The following is a 26,403-nucleotide window of genomic DNA, read 5'->3' on the forward strand; positions in this document are numbered from 1 at the left end:
ACATCTGCATTACGTCGAACATCCGGCCATATTGTTTTCATTAATAAGCAAATGTATAACGCAACATGGTGCACATGAATACATATACATGATTTTTGGTCTTGAGTTATATTTTTTATTGGAGAAGTTGGTGAAAAATCCTCAATCAAAATATTTCTTTTAGGTTCACTTCCTACCAACAAAATTGTGGTACTATGTCATACAGAATATGATACACTTCATGTGGAAATGTGATATACTTCATGTGAAAATGTGATACTAAAAAAATACCCAAAGATTGAACACACAAAAAATCGACGGATGAAGACGAAATTTCTGTTTTTTATAGGGGAAGTTGGTGAAAAATCCCCAACCAAAACATTTATTTGTGTTCACTCCCTACCTACAAAATTGTGGTACTATGTCATACAAATTGTGGTACACTTCATGTGGAAATGTGGTACACTTCATGTGAAAATGTGGTACTAAAAAAGTACCCAGGGACTGAACACAAAAAAAAACGACGGCTGAGGTGTTAAGTCCAATTTCCCGTTTTTTATACGAGTCGATTCTAGATGTCTTTGCAAGAATAAGTCTTACTCAATATATAAAGCAAACACATTGCACCAAGTTCGTACAAGTCTATTATTGCAGCTCCCATCCCACAAATCCCTCTCAGTGTTTGTCGTTCCTTCGCACTTTTCGAGATTTGCGCTCGAATATAGGTAAAAAAATTTGGAGCTCCAAAACCCTAATCATGAAAAATCCCCCCCACTTCGTTATGATGTATTCAAATACTCCTCGACAGGATTGCTGAAGAACAATGGACCCCAAATATCGCGTCAACAACGAACAAGATACGCCCCGCATTCCTCATTTAATCTCCCCCGGTTACTATTCTTCAACAGAGCAAGCTCATGGAGGTCCGTACACTGTCCCATTTCCTTTGATCTTCGAGTTATCTATTGGGTGTTATTTTTCTGTATTTTATTTGGTACCCTTTTAGAATAAGTGTACGGTGTATGAGTTTGTTTGCATGTTGTGTCGTAAAGGATGGTTGAGTTGTTTGAAATTTGACGTGTCATCTGGGGGGAATGAATTACCTTGCCTTTTCACTTGTTATAACTTTAGAGTGAAAGTGTGTTGTATTGGAAGTATTGGTTTTATTCTGGAATATTGCTTTTAATTTTTTTATTTTATTAGTTTGTCATGTAGTTCTCGTATTTTGATAATAGTTGATAATAATTGTACATGAGACGTGAAATAACACCTCTGATGGGTTAGTTTTGACTATTTCACGTTGTTTTAGCTGGGCATATGGAACCAGAGTTGAGACGGCTTCAGCATGGATACGTCCGAAATGACTATCCCCATAATGTCCATCACTCCCACTCTCATCTTCAAGACTTGCACGAGGCGATTCGAAGGGAAATCGAAAAGGAAAGGATTAGGGAGGAAATAATCATGTCAGAGATTGTGAGAAGACGTGTTCTGGAAGCGGAGGTGAGGAGGGAGTTGATGATGGAGAGGGAAATGGCTATGCGGAGAGGCAGCGATGGGATTCCATATGGTTCATCACCAGCAATGAGGTTGGAATCTCCAATGAGGTATTCAAATTCGGGGACAAGACCAGAAGGATGGTCTGCAGAGGAAAGACTTGGAATGGCACTTGAGGATAAGGAAAAGCAGAGAGGGAGGCATGAGAATGAAGGATCGGGTGCTTTGCCCTATCAGAGGAGGTCTGCTGACCTGAGGATTTCAGAGGTTAAGCCTGCATCAGAGGGTTACAACGGAAAAGAAAGAATTTTTTTGCTGGTTAGTATATCCCTGTCTTTTGTTTGTGAGTGTCTAGGAACTAACTTTTGTGATGACCCTGATAATGTGTGACAGCAGTCGGTTTTAAGCACGTAAAGGATTATTGTAGGTATTTCACAAGTTGGTATTTGAATTTTCTGACGCATCGTGTTCAGAGAATGCTAATCAAAGCTTTTTCCTTGATAAAGTTGGATAGCTGAATCAAGTAGAAGCACATATTGGGGAAGATTGTCAAGCAGACATCTTTGAAGCATTTGGTTTACGACATCTAACGAGGACTGTAGAAGTGATAATCCATAGGTGTTTCAAGTACATCGAGGAATGCAAATAATATGAATGTAGTTTGCATTTCTCGAGATATTGGAAGAAGGTTAAATGTGAGAAACTATATGTGGTGGCCCTCTTGGCTATGTGGTGCCTGTAAGTAGATACATGCCAAATGGTACTTGTGATTTTTGTGATGATTTATTGACACATAATTTTTTAAAAAAATATCAAAATGTGGCAAATATGAAAGAGGATACGATGTTGACTGTTATTTCAGCAGGCTCGTTTCTCATATCGTGAATGTAAACGAATGGGATGATTGAAGTAGTGATCAACTCTATTTTACTTACGAAATTTGATTAATGTCAGAGTTCTTTCAACTGTTTTAGTGTATGAAAGTTGAACATATTTATCATTGTTGACAGTTAGTATATGAATGCAACACTTATGATGCCATATGATTTAAACCAATCACAAGTTCACTATAGTGCTCTAAAATTGAGTTTTGCATTAAACAAACTATGAACCTTCCTTGAAGATGCCTTAAATGAGATGTGGGAGAAGGCATGTACAGGATGAAATCTTTAATCAAAACAAAGTGACAGAGGAAGTATTATTTGTTGGAGCACTTTTATCTGACATTGCAATGTCTGTATTCTATCGATAAATTTGCTCATTAACACTATGGGCTTTTCTTTTTTGAGGTTTTTTTTTTTGCATCGTTAATTTTTATCTCTTCCTCAACTGTATGGTTCTGGTCAGGTATTTGTTTATATGAATACAAATCAATACCTACTTTTTTGGTTTCTTTGTTTGGGTTTTTGTCCTTCTCCCCTCCCTGAATTGATGGTAAACAACATAGTGAATGGTCTCCTTCATTTTATTTTCCTCTTTTCCTGGTCATAATTATTTGTGCTGCGTAGCTGTGGGAGAGGGGGAAAATTTTGTGATTCATTAGAAAGATTATCCCATTTCTTATTCTTCCCTGCATTTCACCTTCCCTACAGTGACTATAATAACATATATGGATTGTTTGAATCTTGTAGACGAAGACAGATGAAAATGTATCTGGATCAAAAAGGAAGGCCGTAACACCATCTGAAGAAGAGCTTCCTGCTGATATTATTGCAAACAAGAAAGCTAAAGAGGAGTGGAGTTGTGCCCTTTGCCAAGTTAGTGCCACCAGCGAAAATGCTCTAGAAGAACACGTGCTTGGAAAGAAACACAAGTTGAAAGAGGCTGCATTGATAGCTCAAAGGGGAGGGAAAAACCATAGCATCGGACTTTTTACTAGTAAAGTTTCCAAGTCAAATCATGTTGTTGGGACCATTGATCCAGGGGAAGAGGAAGCGGTGGAACGTAAAGCTCAGTCTTTGTCATCTGAGAAGGCAGGAGTGGCAACATTGATGAAAGATGATTTGCCATTTTTGGAAAAACCAAAATCAGAACATTTGATTCGAAATGTACAAAAGAATGAGGATGATCTGAAGGAGAAGGCTTATAAGTTTTGGTGCGAGATGTGTCAGGTAGGGACTTCATCTATGAAAGTCATGAACGATCATAAAAAGGGGAAGAAACATCTCAACAGATTGAGAAATTGTGAGAAAAATGGTGGAACTGGGTCAATCAACCAAAAGAAGAGTGCTGCACTCGCTGCTTGCATGGAAAAGGCTTCTGAAAATGGAAAAGGCGTAGATTCGGTAAAGTTCAACCAGGCATTGGATCGAGCAAGTTCAGAGGATCGCAAGCTGTTAGATGCATTCCATCACGGAGAACAAGAAGGAGAAACCTTGAATTCTGACAATATTAACAAGGCTTTAATTGAAAAGAGGTCCGAGGGTTAGAAATTCTTGTATGCAATCGAGCAGGAAGATCACAAGAAATAGGCATAATCAAAGAAGAAACCTGAGATATAAATATTGCCAGGCCAGAAGGTGACTCAAAAAATGATGAAGATGAGCCCAATGACCAAGAACAAACTAATTATTCCATGAGTTGAATCGCTAAGCCGCAAGTCTAAGAACATGAATGTTAATGTGTTTGGAACATTTATTGCGACTTCCCTGTTGCTTTATTTTGATTCTTTCAACATGGTTAATGGCTTATTACCTTTTAACAAGTTCGATGAAACCTCTAGACATCCTCAAGAGTTACATGTGCTCGAGCTAGATTATTATGTCCATTCTTTTTTCTTTTTAAATTATGTTTTGCTTTATCTTGTTGGCGTTTATGGGATGTTTTATACTTCTTAGTTCCAATTTAGCATAAAAATAAGTATGCCATTGATACCAAAAAGAAGAGACAAATCCCAGAAATCACTACTGTAAGTTTCTCCTCCTTTCTTTCGTGTGTTGGTGGAAGCGATTGTGCACATTTTTAAGAAAGAACGAACGAACGTAGACTCATAGGGACGATTCGACAACAAAAAATCCAAGCTTGCCTAAAAAAAACGCATTTATCGACCGCGAAGACTTGCTTCAACTCCCAACATCCAAAAATTCAATTTGGAGAAGTACTCCACACTCAATTTCCACAAAAAATATCTGAAAAGATGGGATTAATGTGTCGAACATGAGAAAAGTTGGAGGGGTGAGATTACCTTAGCATCCAAGGAAGATTTACACTAGATAATGTAAAATTTGAGATAAATATTGTTTCCGTCCTTTTAAAGTGAAATCCGTTTTTATAGTTATTTCCCACTTCACTCGGTTGATCCACGTTAGATTTGAGAGGGCTAAATTGACAATATCATTTTTTGACACACCAACGAACTACAAAATTATTACAAGGATCTCATTTTTAATAAAATAGTAAGAGAATACAAAAAAGATTTAAAAAAAAAAATTCGCTAGGAACCGTGTGGAGATATGATCCCTAAATAAAATAAAAGTCTCTCTTTTGGGCCATTTGTTGTCAAATAAAGATAAATTAGTAAAACTTAAATTTTCATCTTTACGCACAATAATTACAATTCTCCATTCATTTATAACTAGATGGTTGGTTGATCGACTTTTTGGTAAGTTGGTGTGAACTCTTTTTTTATTTTACACAAAAACTCTTGGAGTAAGTCTCTTGTGAGACGATCTCACGAATCTTTATCTGTAAGACGATCAATCCTACCGATATTCACAATAAAAAGTAATATTATTAACATAAAAAGTAATACTTTTTCATGGATGATCCAAATAAGATATCCGTCTCATAAAATACGACCCGTGAGACCGTCTCACACAAGTTTTTGTCAAACTCTTGTGAGATGGTCTCACAGATCAATTTTGTGGGTCGAATCTCTTATTTGAGTTATCCATGAAAAAGTATTACTTTTTATGTTAAGAGCATTATTTTTTATTGTGAATATCGGTAGGATTGACTCGTCTCAAAGATAAAAATTCGTGAGACCGTCTACTCTTTATTTTATTTTTTACAATTTTTTTAATTAAAAAATGAATTATATAGACACGCAAAACTTTATATAAAAATAAAATGTATAGATACGCAACGCATACAATTGAGTACTAAGTTGAATATGAGTACGCTTACGCGTTCTGATTGCGCGTCTGCTATTTTTATTGGGAAAGATGGGGTTTTGTTTTGTTTTGTTTTGTTTTATAATTCCCAAACATCCAAAGTCTCTTCATATTCACTTCGTCGTCAACTGAAGAATAATAGACATGGATCCTGTATACCATGGAGGTACGTACACTCTCCCAATTGCTTTGATCGTACTTTTTTCCAAGATTGGATCTTCGATATTTCTACTGGCTGTTATTCTTCTTTCTTTCTGAGATTTTTTATACTCGTTTAGGACATATGTACTGTGTATGAGTTTGCACGTGTATTTTGACCCTCTATAGGATGGAAGAGTTGTTTGATGAGATGAGAATTGGGTTTTTTTTTTAAATGTGTCTTTTCACGTTTACTTTTACAGTGAAAAAAAGTATGCAAAGATGCGTATGTGTAATGATATTAGCTAGATTATGATCTGGACATGTAAAGGTGTTTTATGGAAGCGCTGGTTTCTTCATTCTGGAATATTACATTAACCATTTTGGTTTTTGATTAGTTTGTCTAATAGTTCCCATATTTTGATAAGACTTGATATTTGTGCATTAGACTTGAAATGCCACTTCTGATGTGTTAGTTTTGACTTTATTTCATGTTTGCTTTATGTTGTTTCAGCTGGGTATGTGAACCCAGAATTTAGTTGGAATCAGAATGGATATGGACGAAATGAATATCCCCACCCTCATCTTCAAGACATCCATGAGGCGATTCAAAGGGGGATAGAAAAGGAAAGAATTAGGGAGGAAATAATCGTGTCAGAGATTGTGAGAAGACGTGTTCTAGAAGCAGAGGTGAGGAGGGAGTTGATGATGGAGAGGGAAATGGCTCTGCTGCAAGACCGCAATGGGTTTCCATTTGGTTCATCACCAGTAATGGGGTTGGAATCATTAGTGAGGCCTTCACTTTTGGTGACAAGAGCAGAAGGATGGTCTGCAGAGAAAATACTTGGAATGGAACTTCAGGATAAGGAGAAGCTGAAAAGGAGTGAGTATGGAGGATTGGAGACTTTGTCATTTCAGAGGGGTACTGCTGACCTGAGGATTTCAGAGATTAAACCTGCATCAGAGGGTAACATAGAAAAAGAAAGAATTCTTTTGCTGGTTAGTATACCTCTCGGTCTTTCATGTGTGAGTGTCTAGGATCTAAAATTTTGTGATGACCGAATAATGTGTTCCAGCTGTCAGTTATAAGCGCCTAAAGGATCATTGGAGGAGTTGCAAATGTTGGTATTTGAATTTTCTGACGCATTTTATTATAGAATGCCCATCAAAGCTTTTTCCTTGTTAGAGTTGGATACTCTAATTAAGTAGAAGCAAAAAATTGGGAAAGATTTGAAAGCAGACATCTTAGAATCGATCTCCTTGAGTACCTACATGATTTACCACATTTTTTTATATTACATGTATCAAAGATCATGAAAGTGATAATTCATGGGTGTTTGAAGGCTAGAACATCATTCCACCAATAGGATCGAATCAGAATTAGAGTTTAGCATAACTGAGGAGTGGGAACATGAATGTAATTTTGCATAGTCAAGATCTCCGGAACAATGTTACACTTGAGAAACTTAGACATCGCATGGTTACCCTCTTTTCTATTTTGTGTCTGTTAGTAGATATATACCTAGTGTTACTGGTATATAATTTTTTAAGTATGCCAAAATGTGCGACAAATAGAAATGAGGACACTGGCATTTACTGTTATTTCAGCAGGCTCATTTCTCATCTTGTGGACGTAAATGAATCGGATGATTGACGGAGTAATCAACTCTACTTTACCTACTAAATTTGATTAATGTTGGAATTGTTTTTTTAATGAAATGTTGGGATTGTTTTAAGTTGTATACTGTATGAAAGTTTGACTTAGTCATTGTGGACAATTAGTATATGAATGCAACATTTATGTCGCCATCTGGGTGAAAGCAATAACAGGTCTGCTGTAGATTTCAAAAAAAATTGAGTTTTGCATGAAATGAACCATGAACAATCAGTTGAAGTTTCCTAAAACGAGAAGTGGGACAAGGAATATACATGATGTCTTTGATAATGACAGAGTGACACAGTAAGTATTTATAGCACTTTCAGCTAATATCGCAGTATTGCGTCTTATTGATGAATTTGCACATTAAAACAAGACCTTTTCCTTTTTGTATCTTTTTCTTAAGTTAGTTTCTGATTTTTTTCAAAATTTCTGTTACTTCCTCGACCATACGCTTGGTTCTGGTCAGGTATTTGTTTATGTTAACATAAGCTTATACTTTGTTTTTGTTTTCTTTACTCGAGTTCTTAAATGTTCTACCCTCCCTGAATCAATAATAAACAACATGGTGAGTGACTCCCTGCTTCATTTTATTTTCTTCTTTTCGTAGTGACAATCATTTGTGCCTTCAGATGCTGGAAACGTAAAACATTCAGTGATTTATTTGATAGAATATCCCATTTCCTATTCTTTTTTCCCCTTTGTTTCCTGCCTTCCCTGTGGTGACTACAATAGCAGCATATTGATTTTGTTTCAAACTTGTAGACCAAGCCGGATGAAAGTGTATCTAGATCGAAGACGAAGGATGTAACCCCCCCTGAAGTGGTTAATCTTGAGCTTCATGCTGATGTTATTGCAAATAAGATATCTAAGGAGGAGTGGAGCTGTGCCCTTTGCAAATTTATGTCCTCCAGCGAGAAAGATCTAAACAAACATGTGCTTGGGAAGAAACATATATTGAAAGTGGCTGCATTGAGAGCTCAGAGGACTGGAAAAAACTATAGCATCGGACTTTTTCCCAAGAAACCTACTAACTCAATTCACGTGGAAGAGAAGGGGGTGAAACTTAAAGCTCAATCTTTGTTCTCACAGAAGGGGAGGAAGGCAACATCAAAGAAAGATGATTTGCCATTGTCGCAAAACCCAAAATTAGGACATTTGAAGAAAACTCGAGCAGATCAAGTGATTCAAAAAGTACAGAAGAATGAGAATGATCCGAGGAAGGAGGGTTGTAAGTTTAGCGAAGTCATGAATGCTCATAAATTGGGGATTATTGAGCTTCCTACTGATGTTATGGCAAATAAGAAATCTAAGGAGTGGACATGTGCCCTTTGCCAAGTTATTGCCACCAGTGAAAAGGATCTAAATGAGCATGTGCTTGGAAAGAAACATAAGTCGAAAGTGGCTGCATTGAGTGCTCAGAGGACTGGAGAAAACCTTAGCACCGGACTTTTTCCCAAGAGACCTACCAAGTCAATTCACGTGGAAGAGAAGGGGGTGAAACTTAAGGCTCAATCTTTGTATTCTCAGAAGGGGGGTAAGGCAACATCAAAGAAAGATGATTTGCCATTGTCACAAAACCCAAAGTCAGAACATTTGAAGAAAACTCAAGCAGAAGTGATTCAAAATGTACAGAAGAATGAGAATGATCCGAGGGAGAAGAGTAGTAAGTTTAGCAAAGTCGTGAACGCTCATAAATTGTGGAACATTGAGCTTCCTGCTGATGTTAATGCAAACAAGAAGCCTAAGGAGTGGAGCTGTGCCCTTTGCCAAGTTAGTGCGACTAGCAAAAAGGATCTAAATGAACATATGCATGGAAAGAAACACAAGTTGAAAGAGGCTGCCTTGAGAAGCTCGTAGGACCGGAAAAACTGTAGCATCCTACTTTTTCCCCAAGAAAGCTACCAAGTCAGTTCACTCGGAAATTTATTGTGATTTTCCAGTTGTTTTCTATCCTTATATTTTGATTCTCTCAAGGTTAATGGCTTTTCATGTTAGACAAATCTCTCAACGTCCTTAAGACTAATGAGTATATTCAAGCAAAGTTATCTGTAAATTTCCATTTTTAATATGAAGAATGTTTTTTTATAAGCGTGTTTTCCATTTATGGGCTGCCATGGCTTAATTCAATTTCACATCGAGATTATATTTCTTAGTTCAATTTTAACGTTATATCAAGTATGTGGTACCCGAAAAGAAACAAATCCTACAAATCACTGCTAATCTGTCCTCTTTTGAATACCCCTTCGGAATTGGACATGTGGGCGGAGCTGAGTGTCCACAATTTTAGGAATAAACGAGAGTAAGAAAATTAGATTTTGTTCATATTATCCATATAAGTAGTGTTCTTATCTACTCAATATATACACGTGTATTGAGTAGATAAATCATAACCACTCATTCAACCATGATATAAAAATGAGTGATCATGAATCATGATTCATCATCCAGTATGAAAACATTATCCATATGGATAACATCTACCAAGTCACCCATCAACCAACCCAGAAAATTAGTTGAATGAAAGAATGCAACCAAGCAAATTATCAAAAAATAGTGCAATTTGTTTTTAAAAAACGTAGGTCACAACAAAATTGTTGTATTCTTCTATAAAAAGACTAAAATTGCAAATATTTTCATTAATTAGACATTTGTTTTAAAGGTAAGGCCATTTCTCCCTACTCTGCCGAGTTAGTCCACCCTGATTTCAAGGAAGTACGCAGTACAATTCAAGTCATTAGACTATGAAAATATTCATATTCCCATATAAATTTACAAAACAATATACCAACAGAAGAGAAGTCTCTACCAAAGAATAATTCTGCTGAGTATACCACGAGTGTACAGAAGAACAGGAGTAAAGAAGAGATTTTGGGTTTTTCAATCAGGCGATACATCGATTTGAACTGGTGAGATTCGCTACCCCTACACCCGATTTCCTGGCAAGCTCCCCAAATGCCAAGTGGGATGGTGGCATTTGATTGTGGTCGATGATAGTGTTGAAACACATATACATGTACCAGTATCCAAACTTCATTCTTTCCCTAGATTCAACAATAGAAGCCACTAATTCAGAGAAAACAACTCCAGTAAATATTTCTTGTTACTGACAACTGTTTCTAACATATATCTTGGTATGGTTACAATACTAGTACCAAGCTAGGAATCCTCTAGGCGTTAGGAATTGCGCTGGGTCAATAGTGTAAAAGGGAGCTGAATACCAGTCAGCTCACAAACTTTTTTCAGTTGCCCCGAAAAATCTAAACTCTCAATGCAACAGGATCCTTCCATGATATTTTCCGCTTCCCGGTACGTGACGAACCCTCCCCCGCATTTCGGCAGATGGATAACTTTAAATCGGTTTGCTGCTCTTCATTACCTCTAATCAAACTTTTCTTAGCTTCTTCAAACATAGCTGCATCGGTGTTGAATTGGAATTCCTCATCCCCAGTCTAAAAAATGAAAGAACTAATTACCATTATGTTCTTAATGAAAATTTGGATGTCAAGACTTGGATAAAACTAGTTTACGTACCGAGATCTCATTCAAGTCAAAGATTGGAGCTCGTCCAGGCAAAGAAGCTTCTTTGCCACTAAGACTACTGTCTAGGTTCAAATCAAAAGTCGTGTTCGAATTCCTCAGAGCTGCCTCATTTGTACCATGAATTCTTGCCTGAAGGTTTAAATCGAGAATCGGGGTTGTGTTGTGAGATAAAACAACTTTCCTGCTATTTTTCCTTCTCTTGTAGTCCATACCAGAAACGGTAATCAATATGGGTTGAGCAGCTTCATTTCCAACATGTACTATTTCGTGATTATGGCGATCAATCACTGTGGAAGCACTACGTAAAGTGGCTTCCTTAAGAAAATTATGTTTCTTCTTTGGCTTTTGTCTTGTAATTGGTGGTAACCTATGGACTGTAGCTTCTTTCAATATTTTGGTTCTCTTAGTCGGATTTGGAAACTGTACATGTTTCGCATCTAGTGACGAATTCAAAGCCTTTGTTTTCACAAGAATCTCGTATCTTCCCCGCAAAAACCTGTGTATTTTAAAGAATCAAATTAGGTAAAAATATTCTAAAACAAGATGTGAAAAAACCAACTACATGCGGTGCACTTAGAAATCCGATGAATAGGGATTTATTGAATGCTTGGGGGATTCAAGGAGTTTGAAATAACAATTTCTAGGTTGACGATAAATTTTATGCTCAGTCCTCCTAAATCCACTCCTAACAGTATGATCAACTCCATATTCTAGAGAAAAAAGTTTTCTTAAAAAGAAATTACCAATATATCAAATGATGAATAATCAGCCACAATTATGAATTTTGGGCCAGTTGTAAGCACACACAAATAGCTGTATCGAATGATTTATATTTAGTCACAACTTGTGACCAATGTCACACCCAGTAGAGTGTGATCACACTCCTCAACCAAAAAACCGACAAAATTTAATGTATAACAATTGCAAGTTTCATCCCCCAGAGTTCAATTATTCACACCAAATCCCTAGTCATAGATCCTAGATCCACCTCAGGCCCTGAGTTTATATAGCTGAGACAATTAATAGGACTGAGCATAAAATTTCTCACATTAGTTACTATACATCATGTGATGCTTTTATTTTTTAGAATTACATCACATTGGTGAGACACACTGCAAAATATTTTTGGTCAAGAACGGCCCCTTCTTTTCTGCAACTGGATCACTGACACACAAGTGGTGCAAAAATTATTCAATTTCTCGGTGACACGCGTTCAAAGCAAATAAAACGACTAATTGCAAGTAATTTAACAATTAACGTGATCTTCCCAGAAATTCAAAAGCAGGGTCGTTATATTGAGTAATTTACAGAATTAGGTGAGTATTTGCATACCGAACTTCAGCAGCAAGTATCAGCTTTCTCTGTTTTGCTGCCTCCAATTTGCTTCTCATTACAATAGCTTCCTGCAACATGGTACAATTACAACTCCTCTTGTCTCTGATAATGAATTTAATACCACCAAAGCCACAAAGGGGTTTGAATGTTTAGGGAAGGAATTTCATATTTGGATTTCAAACCATACTCGTATTTGATACACCTGAAATCTATTACAATTGTTTATGCACAAGCTTAAAATTTAAAGGATACTTGAGATCTCACAATTTCGAAAGTATTGAGACAACCAGAATGGATTTGAAGTCGAATATTCGGATTCCTCGAACTAAAATGACTTAAAAATCCAAATGCAACTTAAAAGTTTGTTTGGATGGCTTGCCTTGGGATCAAAGGATATGGCAATTTGGATTTCAAATTTCTTATCAAAAGTCACTCTTACTTTTTGACGAGTGATTTTCAAATAATGGATTTCATCAACTTCAATTGTAAGTTTTGGACCAAAAGAAATCTTTAAATACTGATCTTATAAATTTACAAAAGTCAAATGATTCAATCTCAATACAAAAGGAATTTAAACCATGATTCAAATCCTCAACATCTTAAACATTCAGTTCCAATCATTTTCCAAATTGTAGTAATCTGAAATCCAATCATAAATCCACTCATCAAAAGCAATTCTAGCAAACCAAATGCAATCTAAAGTTAAACATTTAAATAAATTTTTTTTATGAATATATATCTAGAGAAAATCAGTACCACTGCCCGTTCAACGAAACAAGAAAACATTTATGATTTATATGAAGTCGAGTACCAATAGGGTATAAGCAATGAAAACATCAGTAAAATAAACATTCACTTCACATTCCATCTTATACATGAGCTTATTAATTATTGCCCAAGTAGAATAAATAAAGAACTTTAATTAAAAAAAAGATGGGTGTCGACACCAAATCTCGTGGATCAAATGCTTTTGCTGAAGTCTTTTACCCTATTCAATTCAACAAGCATTGATTCCAACTGTTTATCTCAAATACACCAAGCTCACTAAACATTGAGAATTGTAATCATCCCAAGAACAGGTATCAAGAAATCCGGGGCCAGGTAACCAATTAGGCATATTGGATACTTCGGGTAAAGTAACATTTGATATTCAACGGGATACATGCACTATGAAAGTGAATAGTAAAAACACAAACTAAATCCTAAATTATCCTGAAATGAAGCCCAAGACTAAAAAACGATTCAAAATAGCCATAAGAGACGACTTACTTCTGGACATCAACATAATATCAAGAAACGGATAACTCATACGAAATAACAAACGATCAAACATAATTCGGAACAAAAAAACAGATAAAGCAAAACACAACCCCAAGAGAGGGAAAAAAAATCAAGGCCGTGTAAAATATAAGAGGGAAGAATCAGAAAAGAGCAATTCGGTATAAAAAAAACAGATCAACCCACAAAGCAGAACAAACTGAAGCCTTCAAATCCAAGCAAACCTTGCATTCGAGACCAAACCCACCACGAAATCAGATCAAATAAAGCACCAGATCTTCAAAATAACAAAAGAAAATCAACACCCATAAAGGGAAAATCATACCCTTCGCAGCTCCTGATAGTCCTGCATAAGAGCCTGATGCCTGAACCTGGACTTAGCAGCATCCTCATATGCTCCGACGCCATAAAAAGGAGTTTGACCCAGAAACGCCTCTTTACTCTTCCTAGACATCAGATCCCAGATTAAAGCAAGCCCCTTTGCCAAATAATTGAGATCTTGAAAATAATCAGTCGATAGATTAAAAAAACAATCAAAAGGTCAGCTGCGTAACAAACAGATAGGGATGAAAACAAGAAAATGAATAGATGGCGATAGGTATGAATAGGAAGAAAAGAAAGGGTTGGCAAGCAATAATGAAAGGTGGTTTGTATATAAGCAAATAAAGAAAAGATAAAGAGTAATAGAGATGTAGAAAGGACAGTAAGAGAGAAAAAATTGAGGGGGAAGGTGGGAAGGCTCTTTCTTTGCTTTCCCCTGTTTTCTCTGTGAAAAACTCTGACCAATGCAAAGGCCGAAAAAGCCCACACATCTCGGGCAAAAAATAAAACCATAATTGCATGGGAAGATAGTGAAGTCGACGATGAAGATGGGATTTATTTTGGGAGATGGCAGAAGGGCAATTGTGGGAGGAAAAATCCCCTTTTTTGGCGCTGTATATGAAGTGGGATTGCGTTAATTTTGAGGAATTCCGAAGACTTTTGTTTCCCCATATTTCCTGCTTGCACATACATACATAAATAATGGTCCAACTGGGCCATTAGAGAGATGGTTTGCTGGTGTGTGGAGTCTTCCTTTTTCTTTATTTCCTGCTGTGTATATGCACAAAACGTGTACGTGTACTGGAGGAAAGAGAGAGAAAGGAGGAGTCTTTATGTTAATTTAGAGAGAGAGAGAGAGAGAGATTTCTTTGGGAAGAGACTAATGATGGAAAAGCGACAACCAAAAAGGGTACTGGAGATCAAATGAAGTCTCTGTTTGTTTCTTTCATTTCTTGATGCGTTGTTCGTAGGACTGTAGGAGGAGCTTGTTTTCTAGGCTGAAATTACACTTATAGCCCTCAAACTTCAGATTTTCATTTAATTTGGGTTGGTTTTTTCCAGGCATTTACTTGGTGTCCCCTGCTGGAGGGTAATATTGTAATTAAACACTCCAGCACCCACAATCAACTCCTTTTCCTTCGGAAGGTGGAGGAAGGTTAGCCAATTCACAACGCACACGTTGAATTTTGTACACCATCTCATTTCATTTTATTTATTTTTCATGATGTTACACATTGGCTATATCTCTAAATTAGTGTAATAGCCGTAATCAAGTCAGTCACAAATTTTGTGTGACAGACTCATTGGCTATATCTCTAAATTAGTGTAATAGCAGTAATCAAGTCAGTCACAAATTTTGTGTGACAGACTCACCGAAAAAAGTGTTAATAGAAAAAATCGAAATATTGATCATTGGTGAAGCACACACCTATGTGTGCCAATTCGAACATCTCTCAAGCTCTTATTTTTATTTTTATGGCTTAAGAGCTCTAAATATTTCAATCATCTTACATTAAAATCATTCATATAAGTATATTCTCAATCGCTAAGTCACAAGAATATACATTGTTTATACCTCGAACAACACGCGATTCAATTTTGGAATAAAGTTTTATCGAGGTTCTTACACCATCCCCATTTTTTATGGATTGGAAGACTTGATTTAGTTGTGGATTGATCCAAATTATAAGTTTTACATGTATATTTAGTTTTAGAAGAAGTTAAGAAATCCATCGGAATTTCACATTAAAGATTTTAAATTATAAGAATTAAACCAATATTTAGCAAGAAGATCATACCCAACAAACCCAATTTAGATATTTTCCAATTGTGATCAGTAACAAGAGAATTGTAACAGTAGATCACTAGAGTACAGTTCAGCTTGACAGCAATCAAGCATATTATAATTTCATAAATTTAAATACAATTGGACTTGAATGATTATCCTAATCTAATAATAACCCCCCCACCTATTATTTTCTTTTCTTTTCTATTTTATTTCTTATATATGAGAACCACGGTCTATATTTTTGTGACAGAAACACTTCAAGATTTAGGCAAGTTCTTGCCAGACAAGAATGTCTGGAAAAGAATGAAAGCTCTCCTAGGTTCAAACATAGGAACCTCATGCCCTGCTCCTCTAACTGTGGCAAATGTTAGCCCATCGTACACTTCGGTCCATCCCCCAACCTGTAAAACAATCTGCAGTTATTTCATTGCATGATACCCGAAATCACTGTATAAATTGATATCTAGAGTATCGAATGTCAATATCTCGCATGCCCGGATAGACTGTGCTAGCAACTGTTCCGGATGCTTGCATGCTTTACAACCCAATTTGAAGTGAAACACGGTATTGAACATAGTGCATTGTGTGGTAGGTTCTTTGTAATGGAAGTGTCCTTTGGGGAGATGCAGATTTTACAGATCATAGGAATGGCTGCTGTCAAAAAGCAAGATAGTGGCAGTGTATAGGGGACATACAACTTGCATAATATCAGTGTAGAGAGTTGGAACACATGTGTATTGGGTTGATGACACTGCTTATTTAATGGGTGATTGCAAAACCCATGTTGGTTTCTGGCAAGTGTAAAAAAGTTTACAAGATCGAGGGAGTGTTTTTTTTTAACAATTTAAGTTAACCATGTTGGCAAATGCAAATTGAGAACCGATTAAAATAGCAGCAGAAGTTATTATAGTAAAGTTCCGATGATAAGCCCAGCACGTCAGGGCTCGAGGATCAAGTTACAATGTAGTTTCTGCGATATATAAATTAAATAAACAAATACTAATCTTACCTGATTGCCAGAATACCAAGGATACCATGGAGTTTTGATCTTGAGATTAAGATGGCTCAAGGAAAAACGAGTCGCTGTAACGGGCACCACCGAATCTGTGTCTCCACTACATTAAACATGAGAAGTTCCCATTTTTAGGACGTTTGATATTGTAAAATATGGCAACAGGTTCATCAGCAAGTACTATTAACCAAAACACATATTTTTAGCATATATCTGTACCTAAACACCCATATTCTAAGCCCGGCAGCGATTAGTTTTCTGTAGATTGGTAACATTGAAAGATCCGCGTCCTTCCAGTTCCGTAAAAGCACGTCACTGTCACATTAACGGGTAAACAATTTCATCAAATATTTTATAATTCAATATGTTGCTAGTAAGATAAATTGAGCTTGTTAAAAACCTGCAGGCAGTCCATTTGTATTCAATCCCCGTGGTGTTTGCATGGAGGGCCTTCTGCACATCTGGCCGGTTATAGTACTTCTCAGCATAGTTCTCGGAACATGGGTCGTAGCCAGAAAATCTTGGGCGTATAAGAGTGTTCTTGAGCCTTGGAGTATTCCTAATATTTTTCTTTGACGAATTGCACGTCCGAGTGTAAATGCTATACTGATCTATGCCACCAAATTCGTGGTTCATGGCATAATTCAAAGCTTCATCGCATTTGTCTGATGTTTTCACCGACTTAAAATCGCATAGTTTCATAATCAATTTATAGGTTTTATCTGATATCATGGAGTGGCTCCACCAATATGTTACGGTCCCGACATTATCGTAGTAGTTGTCTGTAACAGCATTCCCAACCTGCATATATACATCTTTCATACATATCTGATTCTGTACCACTGCATAGCTTTGCAATAGGGACGGATCAAGTACATTCTTGGATCCGCCATTGTATGAAACAGAAATAAAAAATCAAATTTATTCAGGTGGGAAAAGGAAACTTACAATGAATCCTTTCAGATTGATTATTGGATGGGAAGATTTCTTGTTATAATCATATATTCTCTGTGCTAATTGTGGGACATAGTGCCCTGTGAATGCAGGAAATTTTGTACGTATTCTGAGAGAACTAAAGTAAGAACCATCGTTAAAATGACGAACGTCATGGTGATCAATTTACCTGCATAACTCTCCCCAGACATGTAGAATTCTCGGTATTTGTATTGTGGAAATCTAGACATCCATTTAATGAGGAAAGCTAGAGCATCCTCAGCTGCGACGAAAAATAGGAAACCTTGATTAGCTGCAATCTAGAAAGATTTTTTTCCCCTTTTTTAATAGATGTTCTAGCAAGATTCTAGATGTATCATTTTCTTACAAAAGCCATGTTCCGATTGATCTGTATAAAGTAAGTAACAAGTATGTACCTGTCCTTTTGTCCCCAGAATCCTTTAGATTAGAGCTTGTGTTTGTATAAGAGAAGCCAACACCAGCCGGTGACTCAAGAAACAGAATATTTGCCACTGTCAGCATAAGAAAATTCACAAAACATGCATGTAAATATAAGTTTGAGACAAATTTTTTTATTTTTCTTATCAGTGTAAGATTATTACAAGTTTGATCAGTTTACATAACAAGCTTGAAACATTAAGCTTTTCTACTTGATATATGATCTTCAATTAAAATTGCCTAAATTTAACGTCAGTTGACGCTTGTTTGTACCTCTGTTCCAAGCGTATTCGTTCAAATAGAGAGATGAACCAGTCTTGTTAATTCGAAACGGCCCTAACTCCTCAGATGCTCCATATGCAATAGATGAACATCCAGGTCCTGAACAATCCAATTTTAATAGTTAACAATATGATATATGTTCCACCTTAAACTGAATGGAAGTTTGAGCAAAGTATGAACTTTTGTTTGGTAAACATGGTCTGCAGTTTGATATTCAATTTTCAAGGCAGTTCTATCAAACAACGGGCTCGTGTTGCTAGCCATGAAGAGCATTATAGAGGATATTTACGACTCCAAGACTTTCTTGGACCAACCTACTAGCTTTACAAACCACGTGAATTATTTGTGTAGTGATTATGTTGATTTGAGTAGTTCACACATGCATGCTGATAATTAAATGAAATCAATAAAGTGGTCACAGAAAATGCAAGTTGGTTGTGCGTATTAATAAATGTACATACATACATGCAAGAATGAACATGAAAATAGAAGCAAAGGAGTCGTTTGACAGTGCAGTGTGCAGAACTGAATGGAAGCTGGACAGGATAGGAAGGGATTCCAGATAATATATACAATGTAGAAAGTAAATGTTACACACCCTTTTAGGAGGCATATTCGATGACTTCTTTGCCTTACCTACACGTTTATCCATACAATTAATGAATGACAATTTTTGAATTTTATACAGCATTTACACAAACGAGATCAACAGTCAGCAATTTTTGATCCGTGAGATGAAATCACATATGATATATTATTTAAAAATAGTCGATATACACACAAATTTTTTATATACATTCTTATTTCGTCTAACATTTTGCTCAAATTATAAGTACGATTTATTGTAACGAACTTGAGCAAAACGTAACATAGATATATAATATTTAATGTTTTATCGAGAGTTGAATATATTTTACTTGTTAAATTTCAGGGTTTACTCAAGAATATGATGTAATGATTGTGTTGATTTCCTTTGAGTCTCTAATTCAAAGCTAACCGAGTCAAAAGGAGGTGTGGGTTAAAGCCTTTTGCCGAACCCATAATGTTTTTTTTCCCTGTTAGGTGCGTGACTTGGAATCATGATATTGTTTAAAAGTTGGCAACTTATCCAACTTTTACTCTTTGTGGAATTCTAGGTTCTAGCTAACTCTGTCAACGCAAGTACCCTCGAATAAATAATTAGAGAAATTAGATATGGAAATGGTTGATTGGTAGATATGGTTGTGGATTTTATTTGATATTGTTTTTGAAATAGTGATAAGAGTGGTTTGTTTTTATTTTTTTAGAAAGTGATAAAGTATGACTGAGAGATATTATTCAGATTATATCGATGTTGATAAGGTTTATCAAAACTCTTGCGTTTACTGATTATCTATAAAAGCAAAAACTTGTGTGATACAATCTCACGAGTCGTATTTTGTGAGACAGATCTCTTATTTAGGTCATCCATGAAAAATATTACTTTTTATTGTGAATATCGGTAGTATTAACTCGTCTTACAGATAAATATTAGTGAGACCGTCTCACAAGAGACTTATTCATCTATAAATATGTGCCGAACAATTGTCCAGGTTAGTATTGCAAGTTTCAAAAGAAGATGATAAAACTACTCAAGATCTATTCAATCTGCTGTGGAGATTTCGTGGAGTGATAGACATTGTGATGACTCTATTATTATGAGAAAGTATAAGTTGTCGTGCGCCAGTTTTGAGGAACAAAACGCCCGTGCGTGTAAGTTAGTTGGACCGAACCACATTAAGATCCGTGTGTTCTTGTGTTCTTTATTTTATTATTCACTCGCTTACTGAACAACGATAAAGAACAAGTCACTGATACTGTATGAAAACACCATTTTCAAAAAGAATAAAGAAAAGTTAATATTGATGAACATTAGAGTCACGAATTAGACAAATTATTGATTGGTTACCTGTTGGAATGAGACAATTAGAAACAAATGACTAGAATGAATGAATCTTTTTCTGTCCACATATTGGAGATATGAAATAAATTAGTCAAATTATCGATTGGCATCCAACTTATTTTAATACTAATANTTTAATATTGATTAACATTAGAGTAACGAATTAGACAAATTATTGATTGGTTAACTGTTGTCATGAGAAAATTAGAAACAAATGAATAGAATGAATGAATCTTTTTTTGTCCAAATATTGGAGATATGAAATAAATTAGTCAAATTATCGATTGGCATTCAACTTATTTTAATACTAATATCCTTTTATTTATATATATATTATGCAAAAGCTACACAAACTGCCTCATATGATGCAGACACCACTCGATGTAATGATTTCTGTGACACGAACAAAGTATGAAAATGTTTGGTTGATTATTAAATACATTAAAAATAATATTATCTATTAAAAAAAAAAGAACATAAATTACAAAAGTAGGCTAAAATAGAAACTCCTTGACACCAGAAATCTTACCAAATGAACATCTTATTTAGGCAAGGGGGGTGGTGGGAAGATGGTATATCTTGTGGTTATGTTGCCCACGCTTTGTTTGTTGGGATTGAGAGGGGAAAAAGTAATGGACAGCAGCAAATTAGTTAGAAAGTCACTTGATTGGAAACATAGTTGCATATAAAATATATTCCATATGCAAAACAAATAAGTCAAGACATAAAGCCAACTAGCCAAGATCAAATGGTATTTTAGTGCACTTTGCTACAGAATATACAGCACAGAATTATACTTTCTACTATTCAAATGTTCCCAAAAGGGATTCTTTTTGTTTCTTTCTTTCTGTTGTTTCTTTTCAATGTAATGGTATAATCTCAATATCTAAATTGAAGTTTTTTTGTGAGGGTGCGCATATTAGTGAGGGGATGATGGGGTTTTATAACGTGGGCAGGGGGTAGATGGTGGGGGGATGGTATCATGGGCGAGAACAGAAAGTAGGTCAGTCGGGGAGGATGACTTTTGAAGCTTGCTGACACAAGCAATGCAACAGCACTAATTTAAAAGGGTGTGGGTCTACTCCTTTAATTGGAATTGGATTGAACTTCTTTTTTTTATTTTAATTTAATATTTATATTTTAAAAATTAAATTTTTTTATTTAAAAAAACAAACATAAAAATATTTTGCCAATAGCTTATAACGAAGTTCGACAGGAAGAGTTATAACAAACTTATCCACAACTCAAAAAAATTTTGTGAGATGATATTTGTTAGATTGTCGACTTGATTCATATTTAGAGCGAATTATTTTTCATAAATCGGATCAAATAAGAGATTCGTCTCACAAAAATTGTGTTGAGACAGTGTCATAAGAGTTTTCTTGTAAAAATATAACTTAGCTATATTTGAATTTAATTTTTATTTGATGACCCCTGCACAATTCACGTGAGTAATTTTTTTTCCCCTAAAACAATTAATTCGTACTATGGAAAATTGAAAGCCATAAACAATAATGAAAATAACTAATGACAAAATCAAAAAAATTCAAGTAGTAAGAGTAGGTGCACATTGAATATTTTCACCATTCATGCACGTACATCGACATATTCCAATATGTTTTGACTTTTAGTGTTCTAGATTTTTATATGGACAAAAACTTACGTGAGATAGTCTCACAAGTAATATTTTGTGAGACGGATCTCTTATTTGGGTCATCAATAAAAATGTATTATTTTTTATGCTAAGAGTGTTATTTTTTATTGTGAATATCGATAGGGTCGATCCGTAGATTCGTGAGATCGTGTGACCTACTTTTTCATATATTCTTAAGCCAAGATTTAAAATCATTTAATAAATATATAAATATATATATATCTCTGTGTGTGTGTGTGTGTGTGGATTTTAAATTATTATAAAAATAAAAAATGGAAATGGAAATGGAAATAAAAAAATAAAAATAACACACTTAACCTCCATTGAGCCAAAGAACTAGAGGCTTTTCGTGTGCTTGATCGGTAGCCTCCGTCAGCCAATAAAATAGTGAACGCCCCTGCTCTTCGTTCACAGTAACGTACCCAGAGAATTGCGCGAACTTCACCGGCGGCTGCCCCGGCAGCGCTGTTATACGGTCCAACTCCTGCTGCTCCTCTGCGGTGATGATCAGAAACGGAGAGACGGAAATGAAGAGAGACAGGAGAATTAATCTCCTTGAACCCATTAGTGGAGAGACAGGTAGCTAGGTAGCAATCTTAGTTTTGAAGCAGAGATTGGAACAGATTCACGGGGTTTTTAACTACGATGATGATGCAACAATGATGGGCTCTGTATTGAATTCTCTGGACTTGGCTCATTAATTCTGTGGACCTTCCCATTCCCTTCTCTCGCGATCTAGCAGGTGCGCGTGAGAGAGAAGATATGGGGATTTGGGTCAGTAGTAGAGCTTATAAATGGCTTCAATATTATACTGTGGTCCAATCCAATGCATTGCGCAGAGCTTAATGGGAGCGAGGACTTTGGCCCTTTCATCTCTAATCATTTATTGTTATGATGATAATACCACACATTCAAATTCAATTTAATTTCAAAAATATATTAGGGATAGTTTTGTAATATCAAAAACAACGTCTAATTGTGTTTGTAATTCTCATTGTACATATAACATTGAATAATGCTAAAGGTACAACCAATATATCGTTACAGCGATATTTACAATTATTATATCGCGAGATTTTACTGTTATTTCGTGAGATTTTGTATTACATATATAGTGCAATTTTGACAAATTGAATTTTTACATTGAATTTTTTGTGTTGTACAAATTGATGTACAAATATGGATGTACATGTAGCATCACTCTATAACATTTCTCCGTCATCTATATAAAGTTTGGTTAACGTCCTGCGTTGGAGAAATTATTTTTTGGATATTTTCCAAAAGACATGATCTATATGTCTTTTTAATTGATTCTATGTTTTTTATATCTACACCATAATTTCTATAATATAATTTTAAAATTTAATTTGAAGAGACATTATAATTATATACAACATATAATTGTTTTAATATATCAAATTTATTGTGTAGGATCCTAAGTATTATAGACTATATAGATTGATTCGGATGCAATTAATTTGATTGCAACGGTTTTGGCATCACGATTACTTTTCATAGACAATGCGAATATAATTAATTAATTCAGGATAAAAATTCATTAATTATGTAGCAAGGTCTTAATCTACAATTAGAAAATTGAATTTTCCTTCCAATTTATGCGTGAGATTACTCGATTAATCTTGATTCTAGACTGATTATAGGATGATTCAAATCTTGAAATAATTATCACGAATTAAAGAGTCTAGTTGTCAAAATAGTTACCAATATTGGTAAATAATTCTTTATACCGAAATAATTGATTTGCAAAAGGATTAGGTTGTCCGAGTAGGAGCAATAAATAACTAGGGGTAAGAGAAAATGTAGAAATTTTTGATACACTGAGGTTATCGTATCGAAAAATATCGAATTTATCAAAATTTTAGATATATTGAAGATTTCGTTATGGTTTAGCAACGCTGCGAAAATTTTCGGTGGTAACGATATGAAATTTAAAAAATTTTGGTATATATCGAAATATCAAAATAATATATATAATAAAAATTAATTAATAATTTTAAATATTGAAGTTATAAATTAAAAAAATATAGAGTTTTTTCCGGTATAAAACAGTATATACCAATATCATACCAAAATCTCGGTATATCGCAAAATTTCGGTATATTCGTATATTAGTTATACGTACCTAAAATTTTGGTATGATGTCGATATATATTTTCTTATACAATATTTCTCGGTTCGATATATGATTTTCGGTTCGGTACAGTATACTATCTTAGCTATAACTTCAGTTCAATTTGTCATAATGTTTTTTTTTTTCAACATTTTAAACTTTGAAATGAATTAGAGGTGAATTGGTGATCTACAAGTTTTAAGGTCTTGTTTCCTGAATTCGAAAGAGATCATTATTTGTGTTCTCTCAATATCTAAAAAATATAGCATGCTTGAATCTAACTGGGTTCGCGATGGTTGAGAAACTGGATCGAAAAAAGAAGAATTCTAATTGTAATGATAATTGTAACTTGTATCCATATTTTTAGTAAGAAACACAATAATATATTATATATATATTTTTAGAGAAACTAAATTTCATTAAGACAAAGACTTTACATCGTATTCTACAACATTCAATAAACATGGTGGAAATTCACCATTAAACCACTCGAAAGTCATGAACAACTTGCCGAGCTATAAGATGAGTTACTCCATTAGCCGTCTTTTTCATATACTTTAGAGAATTGAACGAATTTGCAAAGCTATACCACTGCTGTCATGTTGACCAAGAAAATACAGATGCCTGTTTTCATGGAGCAAACCGAAATTATTACGATTGAAGCAGAACAATTTTATTAATATTTTGATAAAACGATAAACATTTATTCTCGTACAAATTGTATTTACGTTTTGAATAATTACTAATAAGAATGATGGGATCCATTTTCGAAAGAAAAAGAAAAAAAAACAGTAAATTTTAAATACAAAAATAATATAAAGTTTGAATTAATTCAAAGCAACATATATTGGTTATGAAGTCTAAATTAGAAATATATTTTCCGAAATAATCAGAGATAATGTTTCCACCCTTTTCTGAGTTTTATGTGGTTGTATATAATTTTTTTAAAAAAAAAAATTAATAAATACCGCAAAGAATTCCTTACGTGCATGTGAGCGTGGATTACTCATAAATAGTATATTTGTTTTCCCATGATTTAAATCTAACCAAAAATAACTTATGTGAGCGCCTCTTTAACGCCCCCAAAGAGTCTCATTTAGAACATCTCCAATGGTGTTAGTAAGTTGGTGAGATGAAGTTGGTGATTTATTGTTGATAAATTCATTGTATATTTCTATCGTGACGATATGAAGTTTGCAGAGATGATGTTAAAATATTAATTTTGTATTATATTTAATAAATTTGTATTTAAAAAAATTACATATAATTGAAAAAATTACAATTGGAAATGCTTAAAATATACAATTACACGTAATTAAATTTTACAACATAACTAGAAAAAAAATAAGAAATAAAAAAAATTAAAATACACATAATTAAAAAGTGTAATAATTCAATTATGCATCATCGTGTAAACTCCAAATATTTTTAATCAAGTCTTTTTGAAGTATGTGGTGCAATTCTCGATTCTGAGTGTCGACACACCGCTCCAGAAAGACGTTGAATTCTCGGTAGGATCTCTTGAAGGGGCAACATTGGGGCACATATTCATCATCTCGAGTTGAGAAATCACGATCTTCGGGCATATCATCACTTTCGTCATCAACAATAATGTTGTGGAGAATGATACAAGTTTTCATTGTATAATTGAAATCAATTATATTAGATCACACATGCGAGATGAACCTCTCACAATATGTCAGTATGCTTGGAGTACATTAAATGTTTGTTCAACATCTTTTCAGACCCTATCTTGATAATATGCAAAAATACCATGTTTTTAGAGAAAGTCTGAGAGATGTTTTCACCAAGGCAACCCAAGATGGATAAATATCATCGACGAGGTAGTAACTCGTGTTGTTCATTCTCTTTCACCTCAAATTGCACTGAAGGGGCTTCACCTTTTGCAATGTTTAAGAACAAATTTCACATATCCAGCACGTTGATGTTTTTGTTGTATTCGTCAAAAGCATCATCTGCAACATCATATGCAAGCAGCGGTTCACATCCAAAACCTTCTGAAGTGATGACAACCTAAGATTACCGATTGCGTCCCTCCGTTAGACAAAGTAAGGCAAATTAGTTTGTAAAGTTTCTACAATTCTTGAAAACAAATATCTCCTCATTCGGATTCGTCTTCGAAAATTTTTCTCGTTGTAGGCAGGATTATCCGTGAATTAATCTTGATATAATATTTCAGCTCCAGCAAAACGTTCTCGATTTTTTGTTTCTGTATGTTGCCAAGTACGCGGCTTGACTCCCCTATTTCAAGCGCTACAATAGCGCATGCCAAAATCTCTGGGTTGGTGGTTGTCTTGACGAGAGAAACAAGGGTTCATCACGGAATATGACTTATTTTCAT

The 26,403-nt window shown here is 34.9% G+C and overlaps 5 protein-coding genes across 7 annotated transcripts in view; 3 read left to right on the forward strand and 2 right to left on the reverse strand.

Moving 5' to 3' along the window:
- The window catches only part of LOC140990910 (probable cyclic nucleotide-gated ion channel 5), a 49,259-nt gene that overhangs the window by 2,434 nt on the left and 20,422 nt on the right, over window positions 1–26,403 (forward strand). The window lies entirely within an intron of this gene.
- Window positions 595–4,237, forward strand: LOC140956272 (uncharacterized). 2 transcript variants are annotated; one of them, XM_073412979.1, is made up of 4 exons: window positions 595–704; window positions 788–902; window positions 1,289–1,794; window positions 3,108–4,237. In XM_073412979.1, the coding sequence occupies exons 2-4, from the start codon at window positions 803–805 to the stop codon at window positions 3,903–3,905; spliced, it is 1,404 nt and encodes a 467-aa protein (XP_073269080.1). In that variant the 5' UTR covers window positions 595–704; window positions 788–802; the 3' UTR covers window positions 3,906–4,237. The 2 variants fall into 2 exon arrangements, with proteins under 2 accessions (XP_073269080.1, XP_073269079.1); XM_073412978.1 differs by having other exon boundaries at window positions 636–902.
- Window positions 5,605–9,276, forward strand: LOC140991360 (uncharacterized). Of its 2 annotated transcripts, none has more exons than XM_073461278.1 (3): window positions 5,605–5,754; window positions 6,241–6,725; window positions 8,149–9,276. In XM_073461278.1, the coding sequence occupies exons 1-3, from the start codon at window positions 5,733–5,735 to the stop codon at window positions 9,241–9,243; spliced, it is 1,602 nt and encodes a 533-aa protein (XP_073317379.1). In that variant the 5' UTR covers window positions 5,605–5,732; the 3' UTR covers window positions 9,244–9,276. The 2 variants fall into 2 exon arrangements, with proteins under 2 accessions (XP_073317379.1, XP_073317380.1); XM_073461279.1 differs by having other exon boundaries at window positions 8,155–9,276.
- Window positions 10,454–14,547, reverse strand: LOC140991460 (uncharacterized). Its single transcript, XM_073461419.1, has 4 exons — window positions 13,865–14,547; window positions 12,259–12,329; window positions 10,918–11,422; window positions 10,454–10,835 (listed from the first exon to the last, which is right to left on the reverse strand). The coding sequence occupies exons 1-4, from the start codon at window positions 13,991–13,993 to the stop codon at window positions 10,644–10,646; spliced, it is 897 nt and encodes a 298-aa protein (XP_073317520.1). The 5' UTR covers window positions 13,994–14,547; the 3' UTR covers window positions 10,454–10,643.
- LOC140956343 (serine carboxypeptidase 24-like) lies at window positions 15,831–22,702 on the reverse strand. The gene is made up of 9 exons (XM_073413057.1): window positions 22,229–22,702; window positions 18,327–18,434; window positions 18,032–18,127; window positions 17,785–17,877; window positions 17,610–17,695; window positions 17,062–17,462; window positions 16,881–16,976; window positions 16,659–16,764; window positions 15,831–16,050 (listed from the first exon to the last, which is right to left on the reverse strand). Exons 1-9 carry the CDS (start codon window positions 22,473–22,475, stop codon window positions 15,907–15,909), a joined length of 1,377 nt encoding a protein of 458 aa, XP_073269158.1. The 5' UTR covers window positions 22,476–22,702; the 3' UTR covers window positions 15,831–15,906.

Source organism: Primulina huaijiensis, chromosome 13, assembly GCF_012295235.1.
Source record: "Primulina huaijiensis isolate GDHJ02 chromosome 13, ASM1229523v2, whole genome shotgun sequence".
NCBI lineage: Eukaryota > Viridiplantae > Streptophyta > Magnoliopsida > Lamiales > Gesneriaceae > Primulina > Primulina huaijiensis.